Source organism: Thamnophis elegans, chromosome 5, assembly GCF_009769535.1.
Source record: "Thamnophis elegans isolate rThaEle1 chromosome 5, rThaEle1.pri, whole genome shotgun sequence".
Classification (NCBI taxonomy): domain Eukaryota; kingdom Metazoa; phylum Chordata; class Lepidosauria; order Squamata; family Colubridae; genus Thamnophis; species Thamnophis elegans.
Genome location: NC_045545.1, coordinates 50,091,704 through 50,112,836, shown reverse-complemented (window position 1 = coordinate 50,112,836; position 21,133 = coordinate 50,091,704). Strand labels below are relative to the sequence as shown.

The following is a 21,133-nucleotide window of genomic DNA, read 5'->3' as shown; positions in this document are numbered from 1 at the left end:
CCCAATTTAACCCTCAGCAGCCCCAATGAGAAAATGTCGGGCTATTGTCCTGCAACTATTGGCAATACACCTGCAAAATTATTAATATTTACAACATTTGGCAAGCTCCCTTGGAATAGCCATTTTCCTTCCAGATGAGGTTTCTACTGCATGGAAATATCCAGACTTGTTTAAGGCATCTGTGGAATATTATGGGGTATCAGTGTTTTCCGTTAGTCTCCGAGTTTTTAAAGTCACTATTTAAAGCCAGATCTTGGCATTAGATGGCGCCACTGCCTTCCCCATGGATATTCCCATTGAGATTCCCAGGCCATTCTTGGAGCATCTCACTGAGGGATGAAAGGGGGGGGAGAAGCTCCGATTACGCTATAATAAAACACTGCTTTCTTACAAAATGTATGTTTGTGTGGAGTAACAATTAGAGTAGCTATGACACCGTGATAACGTCCGATAAGTATTTCATCTCACTGAAATTCTCTTCAGGTTCTCTGGAATTATGAGCTTTTTCCCATTACTGTGACGTTTGGTTCGGTCCTCCGCGTTGTTCACGAGACATGAATGACCTTTCTTCTAAAAAAAAAAAAAGGAGCAGCGGGAGGGTGGGGAGAAATTCAAACGTGGGAGAAGAAAGTTTATGGACCTCGCCTTCCACCTGAATATGGAAAAGAAACGCTACTGTTATAATCTTATTGTCGCGAAAAGACCGTTAGCGCGTACCACTTACACTTGATTCTTTCTCAAACAGACGCATCCCCCCCCCCCTTCTTAGCGGGCAGGTGGTTGGTTCTATTCCGTTGAAATCGCATCGGCCCAACGGGCGCCCTGAAAACTCTTGGCTGTTTAGGGTCGGCCGAGAAAATCCGGCCGCGCTGCCCCCTCTCCTCTGGTCACCGCCGCCCGTCCCTGCCTCGTCTCTCCCTGCTTTCCCCGGGGAAGGTGAGGGAGGGCGGTGGGGCACAGTTCTGCCTGTTCGGTTTCTCCTCTTACGGGCTCTTCTCCTGGCTTGCCCGGTCCCTTCCCGAGACTCCCTCCCTCTTCGTCGCCTCAGGGGGTCAGGCGTTGTCAGAGAGGTGGCCAGGAAAGGGGTCGGGAAATACTGGGTCAGAAAACGTTTGAAGGGACAACTCAAATTGCCTTCCCATCCAGAGGTTTTCTTCAAAAATGGAGTGATCTTGGAGGCTGTGCTTTGCACAATGGTGTATGCCTCTCTCGCCTTGTTTTTAAAAAGAAAAAGGTTGAGCAGCGATCCTGTTTGGTGGCAAGCAAAGCTCCACGAGGGACACCATCCCAGGTTTCACACTGATAATTCAGTATTTGGCGTAGTAAGTGTCATTTTTCTGAGAAAAGAATACAGGTAGTCCTCGAGTTATCAACCACACTTGAGGACAAAATTTATGTCGCTCAGCGAGACAGTTGTTAAGTGAATTTTATCCCCCTTTACTGCCACAATTGTTAAGTGAATCTGGCTTCCCCATTGACGGCTTGTCAGAAGTTTGCAAAAAATGATCACATAACTCTGGGATATGGCAACTGTCAAATATGAGTCAGTTGCCAAGTGGCTGAATTTTGATCACATGACCGTGCAGATCCTGCACTGGTCATAAATTTGAAAAATAGTCAAGTCATTTTTTTCAATGCTATTCTAACTTTGAACTGTCACTAAATGAACTGTTGTAAATTGAAGACTGTATGATGGATTTGTTTTCTAAAAGAATATATTTTTCCTCTAATTTCTGTAATCTGGCTAAAGTACACAAAAACAATTTATTCATATGCTTTAGAAAGTGATGTGATAGTCCATGTCATTTTAAAATCTATGTCTTCCATTAGAAACAAGATGCCTAACCCTAAAGAGACTACTTCAAGTGACTGCAATGACTCTCAAACCACAGATTGTAGTTCCAGAAAACCGAGGGAGCATGAAGAAACCCAGGGTGGAGACATTCCCAAACTCTGTCCACCTAACATCCCATCTTGTATGTGTAATTTATACTGAATGCTAGAAAAATCAAATATTAATATTTACAGAAAAATAGCATGTTACCCCCAAAATTGTTTCAAATTTATAATTAGTGGTAAAAATTGTGTTTAATAAACGTAGACTAGACTGCACAGAGACATTTCCAAGATAATAACTGGTACAGCAAAATTCAGGCAATTTAATAATTTAGTGAAGTAAAAGATCTTGAGAGAGTTAATATTTGTGCAATTTTTCAGAAAAGTGGAATGTGTGCAAATTATTCAACTTTCAAACTCCAAACACATAGCAAAATGATTATTACTTTTTTGATATTTTCATTAGGTGAAAAGTTGAAGTAAAAAGTAAAACTAGGTTAGAGTACAGATTCTGTATTGAAATAATTTCATTTGAAGAAATTTCTTTATTTTAAATTTATCTGCCCTGATTCTGGCAATTCTCAAAGTTTGCAGAAAAGATTGTCCCATCCCTACTATCTGTATATTGGGTTTTGTCCGGTTTGGGGGTTTGAAACAATATTTTTGTTATATCCTTGGTTCCCAGATCTTTGGTTCTAGACAAGTACTATCAATTCTGAGGGGTAGTAACATTCATATATAATTTGCTGTTCTTTAGAGAATTTTGTAATATTTTTCTGTGAGGTTTATGATTGTGATATTAGAAATACTTGGAAATTACTAATAACATCCTATATTTTTTAAACTGGAATATTTTAATCATGCTTATATAATTATAATTCCTCAGAATCTACCACAGACAAAAAAAACACTTTTGTTTGCTTGTTTAGAAGTGTAAAGGATCAGCAGAGTTTGCATCAAAAAAGATACTTTGTTTAATTATAAATAGTACATGTCTTTAAAAACATCCCTAATTGGTGGCCCAAGTAAGCACCATTCTATTTTATTTTTATATAGCAAATTCTCCCCAAATTCATTCTATCTCAGAGCTCATGGAAACAGCCAATGAAGTCTCAAAAATGACAATAGCCCATGAAATTATTGTCAACCATGACTTCAAACTGCAAGAAGTGAATTTATCACCAAACAGGTAGGTTTTATTTTCTCAATGCTCTCAAAAATTTTCAGTTAACTTCGAATAAAGCTATATTTTTAATTCATTATGTGCTATTCATTATTGTCAACTCTTAACAGCCATACAGATAGATTTTCTCCATGATGATCTTTCTCTAACTTGTTTTTTCAGGTTTTCTAATGGTGCATTGATCACCACTGTAACTGAGTCCTATAGGTCGTTGTACTCTTTCTTTCTACCTTTTACAGCATTAGAATCTAGAGCTAGGTCTTTACATGATAGTTGGGAAAAATCTGCTGTTTGTCTTCTTAGCTAATATGGTTGAATATGATTTTCATTTAACCTCTCATTAGTGTCTAGATTATTTTATTGCCAAATAAGCAATTGTTTTTGTTAATGGAATGTTGTTAAGCTGAGTTTGGCTACTTGAGTTGCATAAACCCAAGACATAGCCAGAACACTTGGTGACTTAAAAATTACATATAGATTTCATAAATAATTTTAATAAAAGATGTAAGGCTATGATTAAGAGGCAGAAGGTTGACATTTACTATAAAGACTCAAAGTGGGAAAGTTGAAACTGATGATTAAACATTCATGTTGTAGATTATTTTTGTATTGTTCCAATTATGTGTCAATACATTTCTGTTTTTACTTGCATGATTCAGAGAATTGATTTTTAATAAAACTCTAATCTAGATGAACTTTATGGGCCACTCTCAGTTAAGATGTGTAGCATATTGTTAGCTCTGACCCTAACTTCTCAAGATATAATAACAAACCATTGTGCAAACTCTACCATTTTGGACAACTCCCCCATTTGTTTTTCAATCCATACCAATCTGGAATGGTGGTTTGGCATTCCCCTAGGACAGAGAATTTTCTTTTTTTAAAAAAATCTTTTAGGACTGATAGTTCTTTGAAAGAGCCAGACAGTAGTCCCTGTTACATTTCCCAGAATATATTTTATGTGCACCTACTCTTTAAATTTCATAGGATCATCTATTTAGTATTTCCTTACAAGATTGATTAGACTGAAAAATAATGTTTATCAATGAGTGAAAAAGTATATGAAACTAGGCCTCCAGACAATATTGTAGGTAGAAAAAATATTAACAGCAGCTAATTTTATCTCACTACAGTTTAGAAAGCAGAGTGAAAGAAACAGTGCACAAAGCTTTTTGGGATAATCTGAAAGAACAACTCTTCAAAGTACCACCAGACTATTCTCATGCTATCAAGCTACTTCAAGAAATCAAAGAAGTAAATTATAAAGGGGAGTGGGAATGTCTTTATTCATATCTAACAAATTGATTTTTGTGATAAAAACCTATTACAGGTACAAGTAGTTCTCGACTTAGAACCACTCATTTAGTGATTATATAGACTGAAAAAAGTGACTTATTACTACTTTTCGAACTTATGATCATTGCTGCATCTCCATAGTCAAGTGATCCAAATCCAGGTGCTTGGCAACTGGCATGTATTTATGACAGTTGCAGTGTTCTTGGGTCATGCAGTCACCATTTCTAACCTTCCCAGCCAACTTCTAACAAGCAAAATCAATGGGGAAAGCCAAATTCATTTAATGACCACATGATTCGCTTAACAACTGTGGTCATAAGTTCTTTAGCAACTGTCTCGGAAAGCAATTGTTCATAAATACAATGGTAGTAATGGTAAAAAAATATTTTATTGATGTACCCTCCCTCCCACAAATTTCTGTACTTGATAACAATGCACTCTCGAGTCAGAGTAATACTGGCATTGCCTCATGTGAGCTTTTATCTGAATGAGATGGCAGCATCCAGCAATCTTTCCAGCATCTCTCTCAAGCATATGGTTTGTTTAGTGATGATGTACCTTAGCAACCATTTCACTGGAACCATTTGCGATAGTTAAACAACGACTACCTGTAACTTAGCACTTGTACCATCTCCCCTAAAAGGCTTGAAGTTAGTGCTGTCACTTCATCAAAGGCAGCAGCAGAATTATAGGACTTTTGAAAAAGAGTTAACCATTTGAATGTTTTTTTTAAAAAAATGATTTCTTTTTAAACTAGAACATTTTTATGACTCATTTGCCTAAAATAACAGTGGAAGTTAGTATCAGTCTCTTTGCAGCTGCAAACCTTTTGAGGATATCTTTGTTCTACATGTATTTCGCACTTTATTGAAACCTGCATGGAGAGTAAAATTAACCTGAAAAGAAATTACCGTATTTTTCAGAGTATAAGATGCACCAAGACTTAGAAGCAGCAAATAAAAAAAAGTTTTTGCGCTCTGCAGACCTCCCCAAAATGGCCCATTTTTTGCAAAAACGGGCCTGGTTTTTGTCCAAAAAAGAGCATGGATTGCCATTAGGAGGATTGTAGAGTGCTCCTGGGGGTGGGGGTGCAAAAACGGCTTGTTTTTCGCTCATTTTTGCCCTCCCCAACGCCCAGGATCACTCTGGAAGCCTCCTAAAGGCTATGCACGGCCATTTTGGTGAAGGGAGCAGGGTTTCGGGAGGCAAAAAAATGCTGTACTCAGTGTATAAGACACACCCAGATTTTCACCCTCTTTTTTGAGAGAAAAAGGTATATACTCCAAAAAATACGGTAATTAAAATAGATTTTTTAAATTTAAGATGTTGCTGTATCTAAAACTATTATATGAAAAGTAATGTCTTCAATTCCATAACTTTCACTAATTAAAATATCCCCATTAAAATTAAACAGGAAAATAATACTTGAAATAAAACAATATTTTGTTATAGATTGTTATTCTCGAAATAATCACTATCATTCACTTCCTTCTTCTGCCAATGACTGACAAGCTTCTTAAAGTTGTCACAAAATAACTTCGTACTTTGTCTTTTCAACCAGGCCATGACAATCCTTTCTGCCTCTTCTTTTGAGTTAAAGAGATGCTCACAAAGTTAGTTTTTAGATTTTGAGAAAAGATGGAAATCACATGGTATCCTCGCTCAGCTTCGTTCCCAGTTAGATGCTGGGATAGTTGGGATAGGTCCACTGGAAGCACCTGGGGCAAGTCCTTGTTATCTGGGAACAATTTGATCCTGCTATTCCTGAAGATGTAAACAGGATCCTAGGGATTATGAGAGCAAGCAACTGTGTTTTAGATCCATGCCCTTCTTGGCTTGTGAAAGCTTCCTGGGAGATGACATACAGGTGTATTTTGGCAGTGATTAATTATTCCTTGCAGCAGAGGGTAGTGCTCCAACATTTTAAGGACCCTATGGTCTGCCCTCTTCTTAAGAAGTTATTGCTGGATTCCACACTCTTAGATAATTTTTTATCTGTCTCCAATCTTCCTTTTGGGGAAGGTTGTTGGGAAGATGGTTGTGTGGCAGCACCAGAGGTTTCTGGATAAAATGGATTATCTAGATCCTTACCAGTCATGATTCAGGCCTGGATATGGAAAAGAAATGACACTGATCATCCTTTTTTATGATCTCTAGTGGAAGCGGGGTAGTGTATTCATCCTTGTTCTACTTGACTTCTTGGCAGTCTTCAATACCATCAACCATGGTATCCTTCTGGTGCAGCTTTAGGGATTGGGAGGGGTGTTGTCTATTGTCCTGGTTCACTTTCTTCCTCTGTTGCCACTGTCAGTGTTGATAGGAAGCGATAAGTCCAAGCCTTGTTCACTACTTTGTAGGGTCCTGCAAGGCTTGATATTCTTTCCACTTCTGTTTAACATCTACATGAAGCCACTAGTGAGATCATTCGTCACCATGGATTGAGATAGCATCAATATGCCGATGACATTTAGCTGTATGTCTCAGCCCATGGTAAGTTAAGCAGTACCGTGACCTCCCTCTCACAGTGCTTTGAGATTATTAAGGGCTGGATGGAAAGCAACGGGCTACTACCTTTGGTCTTGGATGGGTGGCACACTGCCCCAAATAGATTCGGTGCATAATCTGGGCTTTTTCCTGAATTCACAACTCCTGCCGTGAGGAGCAGGTGGCAATTGTGGCCAGGAGGACCTTTGTATAACTACAGGTAGTGTGCCAGTTACATCCTTTCCAGCAGTCACTACTCATGGTCACTCACAGCCTAGTTACCGCCTGACTTGACTATTGCAATGCCTCTACATGGGTCTGCGCTTGAAAAGCATCTGGATTGATTCAAAATGGATTCGTCTGCACGGTTTTGTACAGCTCCAAGTGTGCATATGTTTCACTATTTCTGCAGGAGCTGCATTAGCTGACAATTTCTTCTGGATGCAATTCAAGGTGCTGATTGTCACCTTTAAAGCTCTTCATGGCTTGTGACTGGGTTATCTTAGGGACCGTCTCTTGCCAGTTTCATCCATCTGATCCACTAGAGCAGGGAAACAAGGAATGCTGTAGTGGTGAAATTCAATTTTTTTTACTACCTGTTCTGTGAGTGTGACTTGGTGGGCGTGGCAGGGGAAGGATACTGCAAAATCTCCATTCCCACCCCACTCCAGGGGAAGGATACTGCAAAAATCTCCATTCCCACCACACACTGGGGCTAGAGAGAGGTGGCATTCTCCAAACTACTCAAAATCAGTTCTCCAGAACCTGCTGGATTTCACCCCTGAAATGGTGCGTATCTGGCGTAACCCAGAAGAAAGGCCTTGTCTGTGGTAACTCCCTCCCTATGGGATATCATCCCTGCAGAAATTACACTGGTCCTCACTTTGACACTCTTTTGTAAGGCTCTGAAGACTTGGTTTTGCCAATTAGGCTGGAAAACACAGAATGGGATGGAGCCCATCAAGTGTTCATTTGACTGTGTTGTTGCTAGGCGGGGTGTGTGGTTATTGTTTCTTATTTTCTTTACTGGGTTTTTACTGTTTCTAAGCTGCCCAGAGTTACTGTGAGGGGGCGGCCATATATGGACTGTATGATGGATGGGGGCACAATGAGAGTCAGCTTGTCGATTAGAAAGGTCGGCAGTTCAAAGATTCGAATCCCTAGTGCTGCATAATGGAGTGAGCTCCCGTTACTTGCCCCAGCTTCTGCCAACCTAGCAATTCCAAAGCATGTAAAAATGCAAGTAGAAAAATAGGAACCACCTTTGGTGGGAAGGTAACAGCATTCCGTGCGTCTTCGGCATTTAGTCATACCGGCCACATGACCACAGAGACTTCTTTGGACAGCGCTAGCTCCTTGGCTTTGAAATGGAGATGAGCACCGCCCCCTAGAGTTGGGAACAACTAGCACATATGTGCGAGGGGAACCGTCACCTTAATTTCAAAGCGTTTTAGATGGCTTGTGAGGTATGAGGCCTACCATTATCATGTTGCAGCAAAAATTCTTCCTTGTAGTTTTGAATCCTGCTAAATTGTTTCAAAATTTTGAGTGTTGCAGTAGAGAATTCTGAGCTGGTAGCTCAAAGAAATAGATAGGAGTTTTCCTAAAAAAAAGAAATCCCCCACGTAGGCATAAAATTTACGGCTGAAACCTACATTTTAATTCTTTTTCTTTAGCTGAATTTTTGTAATGATATTCCATGGGCTGATAGTTTGTCTCTTGGTGAGCTCATGTTTCATCAGCTGAACAATGCTGTGAAATTCTCCACCTTCATTCTCATAGTGTGACAATCTTTGCTGGCAAATTTCAACTCTTGAAGCTTTTATCTTCGGAATCAGCATTTTGAAATAAGGAGGAACATCAACATTTGACCCTTTTCTTAATAGGAAATATCAAGCTTGATAGAGGTTTCTCTTTCAATGATCTGCTGACTGTCCTTAGTTAGGTCATCAACCTTTCTTATGTGAAAATTGTTGCTGTCATAGGTTGTCCACTTCATTCTTGATCACATATTCACATCTTTACAGTTTTTGGCCCTGTACTCAACTACACATACCAATAAACAACCTGCATTTGGTGATGAATTTCAATTGGAAACACTCCCCCAGCTGTCTAAAATTCATTCTGATCAGTATTCACTGTGGAGTCCCATTTCACAAAAATAGCAACAATCTTTTCTCATAGCAATTTTCTGCCAAATAAAATGGCTAAAGAACATATCAATACTGCCATCTGTTGGTGATTTACAATATTAGAAGCACCATGCCATTCATCCAACCATATTTTTATTACAATAATGTATGTTATTGAGCTTGAATAGTTAAAATCAATTTGAATATTTGCTTTTACAAATGTTCCATTCCTCCTCCATTCTGTTTTATAGACTCTGCTGTCTTTGCTTCTGCCACGGCAAACACGTTTAAAGAGTCAGATTGAAGAATCACTAGACATCGAATTGATAAAGCAGGAAGCTGAGCATGGAGCTTTGGATATCCCCAAGCTCACTACATATATCTTAGGCACCATGGCAATGCTCTGTGCACCTATCAGAGATGAAGAAATACAAAGTCTGCGAATCATGGCAGACCCAGTTCATTTGCTCAGGTGGGTTTGAGTTTTGAGAAAATACAATCCTGTACAAGTCATTATCTTATTTATGAAAATTATACTGATATAGAATGCATAACCTTGTAGGGCAACAATTTCCTATTTTAATTTTATAAAAAAACCTTGCAGTTCACCATTTTTCATCTCTAGGAGTAATAAAATATGCACAGAAAAATACCTGTTTGTTCAATTTAGACTTTTTGCAAAGTCTAAAAGTAAAACAAACATTGAGCTTCAGTCTGTTACTGTTATTCTTAAAGCAAGGCATCGATATGGATTAGGAATTAAATGATAATACTATATGCAACAATAGCTGTGGACCTGGGCTCCTGAATTTTCTATTTCCTATGTTGGCACAGCTCTGAAAAAAGAAACAATCTGCTTCCAAGTTTAGTTACTGAAACGAATATACCTATGTTGGATATAGGATTTACATCAGCTGTTTTAAATTTATCTTTATTTATTTAAATTTATTGGCTGTTCAACTCCAATCAAAGGTATGGAATTTGGTTCTAGTCAAGGGGCTAAATTTGGAGCCAGATTCACGTTTACATTTCACCAGGAAGATTAGGCGATATGCAGTAAGGCTTAACAGGGTAATTTAAGGCTTATTCCCAACATTATCAATGCAATAGACAAAAGAATATTTGCTTCTCTGATAAAAGGGAAATAGTCACCATGAACCAGCAGGTTGGGACAGCATTTTCTTTTCTAGCCCAATGACAGAAGAAAAGCATTTTAGCCAGCCCTTGGAAAAGAAACAGAGGTTAGTCTTTGGATATGAATGCCAGATGAGTTGGCTTCATTACAGAGGATCTCCATCTGTGATATAAACCTATACAATTTAGGATACAATTTATAATCTAATAATCTATAATTTAGAGTCTGATTCCTTAAGGCTAGAAATGGTGATTTAATTACAATGCAAAATGATTTTGTTCTTGTTACCTATGACAGAGAGATCTTCCGAGTTCTGAACCTAATGAAAATGGATATGGTCAACTTTACCATACAAAGCCTTAGACCCCATCTCTTGGAGCACTCTGTGCAATATGAAAGGAAAAAATTTCAGGAACTCCTGAACAAACTACCAGGCAGGTATCAAAGAGTGAGCAATGGACATTTGCTAGATCGTTTTGTAAACTAATAACTTACAGAGTCAAAACCATTAGGCCCTTGTCAACATTTACTCACAAATAAATGCAATAAGGATTTTAACATTTTAAGAAATACATAAGAGAATATTTAGAGTCCTATCTTCTATTACATTCCCTTGTCTAGTTACATTTGACTACTGTGAGTTTGTATGTTTCTTGCTCCTGTCAGTTGGGTAAACTCCAGTAGTTCTGAAGATAATTTCATAATTTCAAGGAATACCAGAAAAAGTTTTTCTGAAATCAGAAAAAAAATGGATAAATTGAATTGTTAAACTTGATTAATTAAAAATACAGGCAAGATATAATGCTAAGAATATTACTTCACAAATTGAAATGAAAATTACTAATATGTGAGAATTCATGGAGTACACTTGATATATAAAAAAATCAGCATCTATCCAAAAAATAAGGAAAGAGAAATTACCGAAAAAAACAGCCCTGTTTCTTTTCCAAATTTTTCATCACTGCAGACAGTCTAGCTTATACAACTGACTGGCTACACAAGGCCGTAACCAAAGTATCAAATTCTGATTTGCTTCCTTCTTCATCCACCTCTGGAACCAATGGACCATCTGTTCCCACTTCTCCTATATCTGCTGGAAAAGTCTCATTTATTCATAGTCCCACTGCTGTGTTAAATCAAGCGTATATGGATTTGCTGGACTGGGAGCTTGGAAGAGAACACTATCCTGAGGTAAGAGGTTCCTTTTAAAAGAATTGTTTCTCAATACCAGGAAAGATTTAAAAAATAGTCAGGGAAGCATAAGCTTAATTCAGCAAAGTACAACTCTAATCTAGAAATGTCCACACAGCAGCTAAATGGTTATGAGGAAAGTTCACACATGCACTGGTATTCAGGAATTTCATCACACTGGACCAATGAAGAGGAATGGATAAGAATATATAGGAAGAGAAAAAACAAACAGCTATGGTGGAAATATGCTACAGATTATCAACCCTGACAGAAGATCTAAATATTGTCTTCTGGACCAGATTATAGAACTTTCAGGAGAGATGCAATCATAACAGACACAATCATAATGGAAGACTATAACTATGGATATCTATTGGGAAAAACTTAGCCAATGTCCAAATTTTCAAAACTCTTCAGTTGTCTTTCATTTTCAATAGGGTTAGGGTTAGGGTTAGGCTCTCCTAGATTTGATCATAACCAATAGGGAAGAATTAACTTTAAAAACTTTTAATTATTCGGGGGGAAAAAAATTTAAAGAGCAAAAACAATCCCAGGCTGCATAAACAGAAATATAGTGTCAACATTAGAAAACAAAATTGTCCCCTATAAATTCTGAATTGGTTAAACCAAACATAGCTAGAATACTACATCCACTTGTGGGCCCTGCATTTTTTGGAAGGCTTAAAGCACAGCAACCAATATGAATTATTTGCTGAAAAGTGTTTAAACATGCCAGAGGTTCATCTGTCAGGGATGTTGAAAATTGGATTCCTGCATTGGACAGGGGTTTGGATTCAATGATCTCCAAGATTTCTTCCAGCCCCTACTTTTTTGTGATCTCATGAATATTCTCTCTTTGTAGACTATGTTGATGGACAAAGCGCGTTTGCATGCTCTACAAGTAGAAGTGAATCAGCTAGTCATTATTGCTTCAGTCTTATTAGTGAGCAGCAATATATGTGGAAATGAGTTATTCAGTTCACCAGGATGTGGCAATAGGCTGAAAAGAGTAATAAAAGCTCTTCTGGAAGGTCTCCCTGATATAAGGCAAGCTATTTTAATATTTTCTGAAGACAGGAATGATATTTCCTAGCTCAGTCTTTTGCAGGTTATACTGAGCTAAAATCTTGTGATACTATATGGAGAAGGGTAGGCAAGGCTGGTTAACAAGGCAATCAATATACAAGACTAGAATTGATCTAACTAACAACACCCACTCCACATTATTTATGAACTCAATAATATGGTACTAAACCAAAGCTTGCTGAACAAACCATAATGGCCTGGTTTGTATACAATGCAAAGCTCAAAAGACTAGCTTACAATAGGGGAACAATTATCTACTGTTTTCTTTCTTGCCTAGCTAAATCTTGTCCACTAACCTATGTTAACAGGAAAGTGTATAATTTTAAGATTGTATTTGGCAATTATTTAAGAACCATAGATATCCTAGAGTTTTTTGAATTGGGGTAAATCCTCATTTATTCCCCTAATAAATCACCTTTATAAAGATTGCTGCATTCTTGGTGCTAAAAGTGATTTCTCCCCACTATTGGGTTGATAGAAAAGGCTACAAGCAAGCACACAAATTAAACCCAAACTCACTATGTAACTAAAAAAAAGTTAAGTGTTACTCCCGACCAATTATGTTATGCTCTGTGCTTTATTGTAACTTTCTCTCTGATTTACCACCACTGTAATTGAAGTTTACTCTACAATGTTCATCAATTCAAAATAATAAAATGAAGAAATGAAATTTAATATACACAGTATGGTAATGTATAATGCCATTGTATAAAAGACTTTCTGTAAAAATATGTTAATAATATATGTAAAGGTAACAAGTATAGAACAGACCAAATTCTGGAAGGGAAGCCTATACTAAAGTGCAGACACTCCTGTTAAAAAGCAGAAACATTTTCAAGACTCTGTCCCTCCTCACTTGCAAAAGGTGGAACTCTAGCAGGTTCTTTGGGAGGAATTCATCAGATGGTCAAATGTGGTAGACAGCAGAAATCCCACAAGTACTTTGGTACATTGTATCAGTCTTTATGGAACAATAAAGATATATCTTAAAGGGCATTCACTGGACGAGCAACAATTTGAATTTTGGAACCAAGCATTAAGCAAATTATATAAATACAGTATCTCCCTCAAGAGAACTGGAATAAAAACATTAATTCTAATTAATTAATTGTTGCCCAATCTTGTTCCATTTTTTGTCAGAAACTTAGTTTTGAGAAAGTATATTAAACTGATTTCATTGTCATACGTTAAAAATCTTTCTCTTCATTGAAATTTTCAATTGACAGAGTTAACATGCTTGTTATTATACGATTAGATCAGAAAATGCCTTAATGGATATCAGCAATCAAATACACATGGAAGTAAATGCCATACTTAATCAGATGGGTCACCCTGCTCTCAGTACTGATAAGGCTGCTTCACTCAAAGGCCAGCTTAGGAACCTTGAAGATAAAAACAATGCTGTGCGGGTTCTAATTGGTAAGTTATTGAAGTTTGGTTTGATGCAAATCTATTTGGACACAAAAAGTGATGAATTTCAGCTCCAAACTCTGAATCACAAATACCATTCACAAAATATGTGTTCAGTATGTAGAATGATTAGTATAAAAGTAAGTTTCTAGAATACTAAAAATACTTCGAAAACATTTTTGCATTTATTTCTCTTAAGAAGCAGTTTGAGTGCTATTTGTAATACAAATTGCCAGTATTTAATATTGTCAATTAGGAATTATACCCCTGCTTGAATGGGTTAACTAAAGTACCTTTAACTCTGATTTAAATATTTTTAAATTGAAGCAAAGTTTTAATGAAAATTAGTGAAAATCTCAGTAAGATAGCAGAATATGTGTCCAATATACAGCGCCTGGCATTTATAACAAGATAAATTTACTTTTTATTTCCAATGGAGTCTTTACATTAGAGTTATGATTGCTGTTAATCAAATGTACTACTTGGGATGTAGAATATGTCTTGAAAATCTTAATAATTTACCAAATGCACAAGCTGTCAGCAGATGAATTTAAATACTTTTTGAGTTTTAAAATATAATTTAAAAACAAATTTTAATTATTTTGCCACCAGTGTACTGTACAAGCTTGGCTCTTTAAAAAGTTGACACTATCCTGAATTTTTCTTTATAACTTTGCAGTTAACAATCAGTGAGAGCCCCAAATGGTACAGCCATAATTATAGCACTCTAATCTATTTCCAAATCTCTCTTAATTTCCACAGAGCAACGGATCCAGACTTTTCTTAGACACTGTTTGTATCCTGGTGGCCAAAACGCTAAAAATCTACTGCAAGGCCTTACTCCTATTCAGGAAGAACTATTGGAAATTGGTCAGAGGTTTGGTAGTTTGATTCATCACAATAGACAGGTATTTGGTCCATACTACTCAGAAATACTGAAGAAATTGCTGCTTCCAGGGGCAAAGTCTGAAACAGGGAAAGTTTCTTCTTAACAACCTAACGAGGCAGATCATGTGACGGCAAGGAGAGGGGAGATTCAAACTGGCAATTGTTCAGACAGTACTTTGATGTAAAATTCAATGTGATCAACAGAGCAGCTGTCTTGCTCTTTGCTGCTGTATTCCAAACTGGGTCACTGAAGTTGCAAGGTACAGCTAATAATACCAAACTGACAATGCCAAGTTTGCTGCAGTAAACCTTTAAACAGCTCAAAATGTTGTCCTGTGATTTTAAACTAGCTAGTACATGTTATTTCAATTGGGAAAAGTAACTTTAATATCCCATTCCTATGATTAGAATGTGTTTTAATATTTTCAACAAAACATCAGTTAATATAGAACTGTAGTTTTAAAATACTCGGTACAGACTAATATACCACAACAACCCATACAGAGATATCTAATTTTATTAATTTACTCAGTTCTAACTCATACAGTTATGAAAAACAAACAACAAAACGACTGCTGGAAGCTCAGAAATATTTACAGTCTCGCCTTGTTGTAGTGAGGTCAGTCTATGTTGTTGCACAGATTGGTTATGTTTGGTACCACAAAAAAAAGAGACAGAATAATTTTTATATACAGAAAATAAAAAGGAAATAGTTCAAGTATCAAAATACAAAGACAGATTAAATAACATTTTATTACAAATCAGTCCCACTGCCATACATCACAATTAGCATAAAAGTGTTGATATTCAAACTGCCTATTACGAAGAATCTGCCTGCCTTCTTCAGAAGCAAGCATAGCAGAAAATCCTGCTGATAGACATTCATACTGATCATGCAAACAGAGGCAGTGAAGGAGTGAAATATCACCCAGCATTTTTATTTTCACAGGCAAAGAAGGTATTGAAAAAAAGAGGTATCATTAGATACCTGTCTGCAAGAACCGCACAGCTCACCACTTGAAGCTGCTTTAGAATTCTTTCCCAAAGAAGGCTGGGCAGATTGTCATGTACCTCAAATTCAGGATTTCTCTCACAAGCTAAGAAAGTCTAAAGGCCAGTGTGAGCTGATACTAGTGTGTAAATATATAAAACAAAAAACAAAAAATCCTACAGGAGTTTTGATTTTCATAAACGGATTTTCCATTCAAAAGATAAGCAGTAGCTCATCCATCAGAGCAGTTATAAAGTGTTCTCATCTTGGACTCAAATGAAGTAAAAATAAGCCTATAATTTTAGATTATCCTTTTTGAAAAGGCGTTCTAGCAAAAGCAGCACAGGGAGATGTTATTTCAGCACAAATGACTGCTTACAATAAGTGTCGTATTTTAAAAGTCCAATAAACAGATTAAGTGCTAACTATAGATGGTATTCTCCTCTGTGTGCTGCAAAACATCACAGAGAGGCAAAAGTCTCAAATACTTTGGAGTCTAGACACAGCTAAAATCATAGGAAAACTCAAGTCCAAAATGGCTTGAATTGCCTTCTTAAAAGGAATGCTTAATCAGGAGATGCACCCATGGATATTGCTATGTCCATGTAAACTCAGAAGGGAAGCACCAAATTACTGGAAGAAGCAAGTTGGAAACTTTCATCATTTTTGTCAATATGTTCTAAGGCTAACTATCCTATCCTCCTTAGCAAAAATGCAATTTGCATTCTTTAAGAACAGACTTACTGGTACAGTAATATTTATACCAATGCCAGCATATCATTTACATATGCATATAAAGGAATGTTGTGTTTCAAGAAATTCATCTGTGAATTATTCCCAAATCCAACTATTTGGGATAAGGATACCTTTTTCTCCTATTTTTTAACCAAATAGAGTAAGACTAAATTACATCTTAATGATACAGCAGTAACAAAAATTGAAGAAAATCATTGACACAATGACAGGGTATAGCAAACTATCATATCCACCAAAGCATTATTTGCACTTCCTCATCTTTTTCTTGGATAGGATAGAGATACTTATTTATCACAGTCAGAACTGAAGCCAGCGTTCAAGATTGTGAATATTTAAAATAACTCATTTTCTAGTTCAGCTTCTACCTGAAGCAGTAATTGTTGAATTAAGTGGAATTAAGTAAATAAATTGTTTTAGCATAATGCCCAAGATCTCCACTTTTTTATACTCTGTAATCATTATATAAGATACTTAAATTATGAACTTAAATGAGCATTTTTAAATTATCAACTAGTATAAAAGTGCTAATCAGTGAATAATCATCTAAAAAATCTCAAACCACAGAGTACAATCCAACCACATTTAAAAAAATAGATAACTTGATTGAGATGCAAGAAATCACAGTCCAGTTATTATAAATTGTGTGGAGGGAAAAATACTTTCACAAAACAGCTGTATTGCAGTGATACAGTTAAGTAGGCTTACTTATACCTGGCTTCTAGTTAGTTCAAGAACTGTCAAGAATTTAAATTTCTCTGATTTTTTAAAGTTAGATACTCTTTTAAATTATTACTGTAAATATTAAGAATGAACAATTTTCAGCCCTGGTGCTAGTACCTCAAAATAAATTTAATATTGCATCAAGTTGGGAATTTGCCTATTGCTATTCCAAGCCAAGTATGAATATATGATTTAATATTCATATATTGTAAAGCTATATTATAAGACAGGCATATTCATGTTTTGTTTTAGCAGTTATTGTTGTTCAATTCCATCAATGCTATGCTGAAATTGAGGATTTCACAATATAAAGGAAACAAAAACATTTCAAACTAAAATTCATGGCATCAGTCTTTTAACTGCAGAAGTTTCAGTTCTTTGCTAAAAATGCATATTGCTTTTATCAGCTTGTGGCTTGGGACACTTTTCACTCAACTCTGGAAGTCCTTAATGAGCAGCCAAGGACACAACCCAGAGCCGGGTGTTGATCTTCGTACCTCCAGGATTTCACTGCTTCTTAGAGCTCTGCTCATTTACTACATTTCCATGGAGAAACGTGGATGTCTGTAGTTCAGCTTGGCAAAAGGCAAACAAAATGGGGACAATATTAATGAAAAGAAAGCTAGGGATTGAATGATTTTATACATTAAAAAATGCAACCAAGGGAAGTTTATACTGTTGTCAATGACTAAATCCCAGATGTGAGAAATGTATGGTAATTTACATAAGGTCATTTAGTCGCAGTAACTCTACAGTCTCTGAATAATGTGAAGTGTCTGGATTATCACTGGAAAACTTGTGTTTAGTGAAAACAAATTATTTGAAGGACAGTAGGCAAATGTCAGACATCATCTGAACTCATCAGTTTCCTTCAGTTTATTTTGAGAGATGGAATCTAAGATCATCTCTGTTCAGCTGACAAGCATTCAGTGAAAAGCCAGTAATTTAAAATTCAATCTACCTTTGCATTCTTTTGCTTAAAAAACTAAATGAAATTTGTATTGAAAAGTCATAAGAAGTCAGATACTATTTACTGGCCTGCCTGGAGAAAGATGAATTACAAATATTTTGAAAACTCCGGTGTCTGGAATGCTGCCCATTTAGAAATATTCTGTATAAAATCTTGATATCTTTTCTTCTAATTGTTAACTGTATTTAATTCAACATAAGTATGGCATCCATTTTTCCTACCATTTGCCTTGATCTTTATTAGCCTCTTATCCTTATTTATAGCAATTAGTGTGTATCATTGTAAGATGCACTCTAATTAAAGTTCAGGAAATGTGATTAATAAGTTATTTGTAAGTGGATTGCTTAACATGAACAGAAAGCTCTAACAGTAAATCCTACACAGACTGATCAGAAATACTTGGAGAGCTGAAACATTCCTGTTTAAATATTATTTATATCAAGTCTGACTCCTAGAAAAAAGAAAGTGCTTAATAGAGGGAATCATGGAGCCTAGTTGCATTTTTCATTATACCATTCATTCCAGTATCCAGAAACAGTAAAGAGTGTGAACAAGATTCATGCTAGAAATCAGGTGAGCAAGAGGTTTGCAAACAATATCACAGTAATTAGTGTATTTTGAGATGACAGGTAAAAGAATGCTACATGGAACAGTTGTGGCCATGTTTTAGTATGGAGATATACATCCAGATTACAACAGTATGTACACAAGAGAACAAAGTTGTAGAACCATCCAGTAACAAGAATGCTAAACAATAAAGCCCTATGGAGTCTTAATCCACTCCATATTCACAGTGTCAACATGAAGAGAAAATAAAAAACACGAGTTGATTTTCCCAAATCCATATACTGAACTCCCACAGGCTTCATTTCTCCCATCTCTCAAGACATCTAAAAACAGCTGACTCTCTCAGTGTGTTAACCTTGTTTTCTTTAGGAGAATTCACAGTGTTCAGTAGAAAGCAGATAAAAAAGCTGCTTAGTCTATGATAATCTTATCCTGCTGCCTCTGATGGCACTATGCCTAGCGCCAGCAATGGGGGCAAAGGAAGGTTTAGAACAGCAGGCAGATCAGACTGCAAAGGCACAGTTAGACTGGTTGGATGTAGATTTGTTTTCAGAAGATAATAGTCTCATACTTAGTGCTGAGGGTCCTCTTGGAATCCTGCTTGGGCTCAACTACCCAGGATACACCAGCATGGGTCTGGGAGTCTTGGTCCTCTTCAGATTGCTCCAGCTAGAGAACATTAAAGAAGAAAGAACATTTCAGGCAAACTGTTTTCTTTGAAAGTATGAAATTAGGTGCATTTTAAAACCATTGGACAGAGACACACAGATTTGAAATGAAGATCACTACTCTAGCATTTAAGCATAATATGTGTACATGCATATGGGATATATGTAATCATCAGAAAATTTGTATCATATTTCCATAAAACAAAAATAGAATCAGCTCATTTCAGATTATGAACAAGTTAAGAATATGAACAAGTTAAATTTTGTTCAAACGTAATTATGATCTAGTTGAGTTTCAGTAAAAAATAATATTAAACTGATTTTCAAGCAAAACATTCTTATGATCTACTGTACTCATATTTTTTTTATAATTTATTCTCTATCAACTCAACTTTTTTCCCTGCCAAACTTAATCTGATCAGTCCAAATGTTGTTTACGGCACACTTCTCAAAATCTGCCTTACATAATGTAAAGTGGAATTGTAATCCAGAATGGAATAAAGAGCATCAAAGCTAAATAACGGAAGAATCTGAAGGAGATCTGGTGCACTTAAAGAAACAGGTTGACAACTAGAAACTTGACTGCAAGAAGGGTAAAGACCTTAGTTCCTGGACTAACAGACTGCAGCGGTAGATAGGAAGGACGGTGTGTAGTACAGGTATGACAGTAACAACAGCGACTATCAGAAGGGAGCGGCACCTGAGAAGTGGGAGTAAGCAAAACACAGACAGAAGGTAAAAAAGAAGGACAGCAACCAAGAAAGAAATCTTATGGGTTAGAATTCCAGAAGATTTATTTTCTTGTTAGATTAACAAAGACTATTAATGGGATAATCTTGGAATTAAAGAAAAGAAACTGAGTAGGATTTGTGTGTCATTAGTTGTGTGTTCGTGTTCCTATTGGATAAAGGGAAGCTTAAGAACAATAATGCTTATATACATATAAAAGCAGAGATATTGCTGACATGCAATGAACATAGATTCATGTTAAAGGAAAGTGTAGAGATGTCTGAGCAACAGCAATTATGAAGAAAAATATAACTTTACAGCACAGATATAAAGGCAACATTTTACTTAATATTTGCTATTTTTGTAACTTCCCATGTTACTGCAAATTAGCAATTTCATGTATAGTTCTTAGAAAATGTGAGAAATTAAATTAAGACTGGATTAATAAATCCACTTTGTCAGGTCACAAGATTAGAAAATATGCTAATGATCAAATAGGTCACTCTGATCCTATTTCTGCTCTCAAATTATATTTATCAAGTAGCAATATAAAAAGGGAAAAACATAATTTGCATGGAGATATTTTTTTTACTATGTTTACTTTTAAAACATACTTTTTTCACTTACCTGGATCTACTGGAGGGTAGGCAAAGTTTTTAGAAGTGGCTAAATGTTTCAAATTTAAAATGTTTCCAATTTGAATCTGAAGTTGAAGTTGAATGCCCCAAATAGTCTGGACCTGATTTCGAACTTGAAATAGGCTTTCAAATTCAAAATTCTCAGAATGGCTGAAACAATCTGCCTTGAGCTAAAAATTGTTTCAGCAGATAAATCCCATAAAGCTTTGAGTGGTCAAGGGATGGACAAGATATTTTAGAAGTTGAAAAGCTGCAAAACATAGGGATTGGATACCAATTCTAATATTACATTTTCTTAGAAAATCCTCTCTCAAGAACAATGCATTGTGGGTTTTCAAACATGTTCAGTTGTGATAGTATTAAAAGAGCTTGAGTACCACAGAGGGTCCACCCTTGCTCTAGACCAGAGGGCCCCAACACCACCCAGGCCACAAAGCGGCACTAGGCCGTAGC

At 36.4% G+C, this 21,133-nt stretch overlaps 2 protein-coding genes across 7 annotated transcripts in view; one reads left to right on the top strand and one right to left on the bottom strand.

Annotated features, from left to right (window-relative positions):
* Positions 1-787: 787 nt before the first annotated feature.
* Positions 788-17,430, top strand: TCP11 (t-complex 11). Of its 2 annotated transcripts, none has more exons than XM_032218731.1 (10): positions 788-936; positions 1,831-1,976; positions 2,893-3,025; positions 4,153-4,273; positions 9,183-9,403; positions 10,364-10,500; positions 11,034-11,257; positions 12,120-12,304; positions 13,599-13,762; positions 14,516-17,430. In XM_032218731.1, exons 2-10 carry the CDS (start codon positions 1,838-1,840, stop codon positions 14,743-14,745), a joined length of 1,554 nt encoding a protein of 517 aa, XP_032074622.1. In that variant the 5' UTR covers positions 788-936; positions 1,831-1,837; the 3' UTR covers positions 14,746-17,430. The 2 variants fall into 2 exon arrangements, with proteins under 2 accessions (XP_032074622.1, XP_032074621.1); XM_032218730.1 differs by having other exon boundaries at positions 788-1,322.
* Positions 17,116-21,133, bottom strand: part of ANKS1A (ankyrin repeat and sterile alpha motif domain containing 1A) — a 137,522-nt gene continuing 133,504 nt past the window's right edge. For 4 of the 5 annotated variants that reach the window (XM_032218724.1, XM_032218725.1, XM_032218727.1 and 1 more), the window contains one exon: positions 17,522-19,314. In XM_032218724.1, coding sequence (XP_032074615.1) covers positions 19,195-19,314 — 120 coding nt within the window. In that variant the 3' untranslated portion in view covers positions 17,522-19,194. Of the gene's footprint in view, positions 19,315-21,133 lie in introns of all 5 variants that reach the window. The other variant, XM_032218726.1, reaches the window with a different exon arrangement.

What these genes read in the sequence shown, in the direction of transcription:
- TCP11 (XM_032218731.1), top strand. Translation starts at nt 1,838, where the DNA reads ATGCCTAACCCTAAAGAGACTACTTCAAGTGACTGCAATGACTCTCAA. An exon ending in GTGAATTTATCACCAAACAG is followed by an intron (nt 3,026 to 4,152) that starts GTAGGTTTTATT and finishes ATCTCACTACAG; the next exon opens with TTTAGAAAGCAGAGTGAAAG. An exon ending in TGCTGTGCGGGTTCTAATTG is followed by an intron (nt 13,763 to 14,515) that starts GTAAGTTATTGA and finishes TAATTTCCACAG; the next exon opens with AGCAACGGATCCAGACTTTT.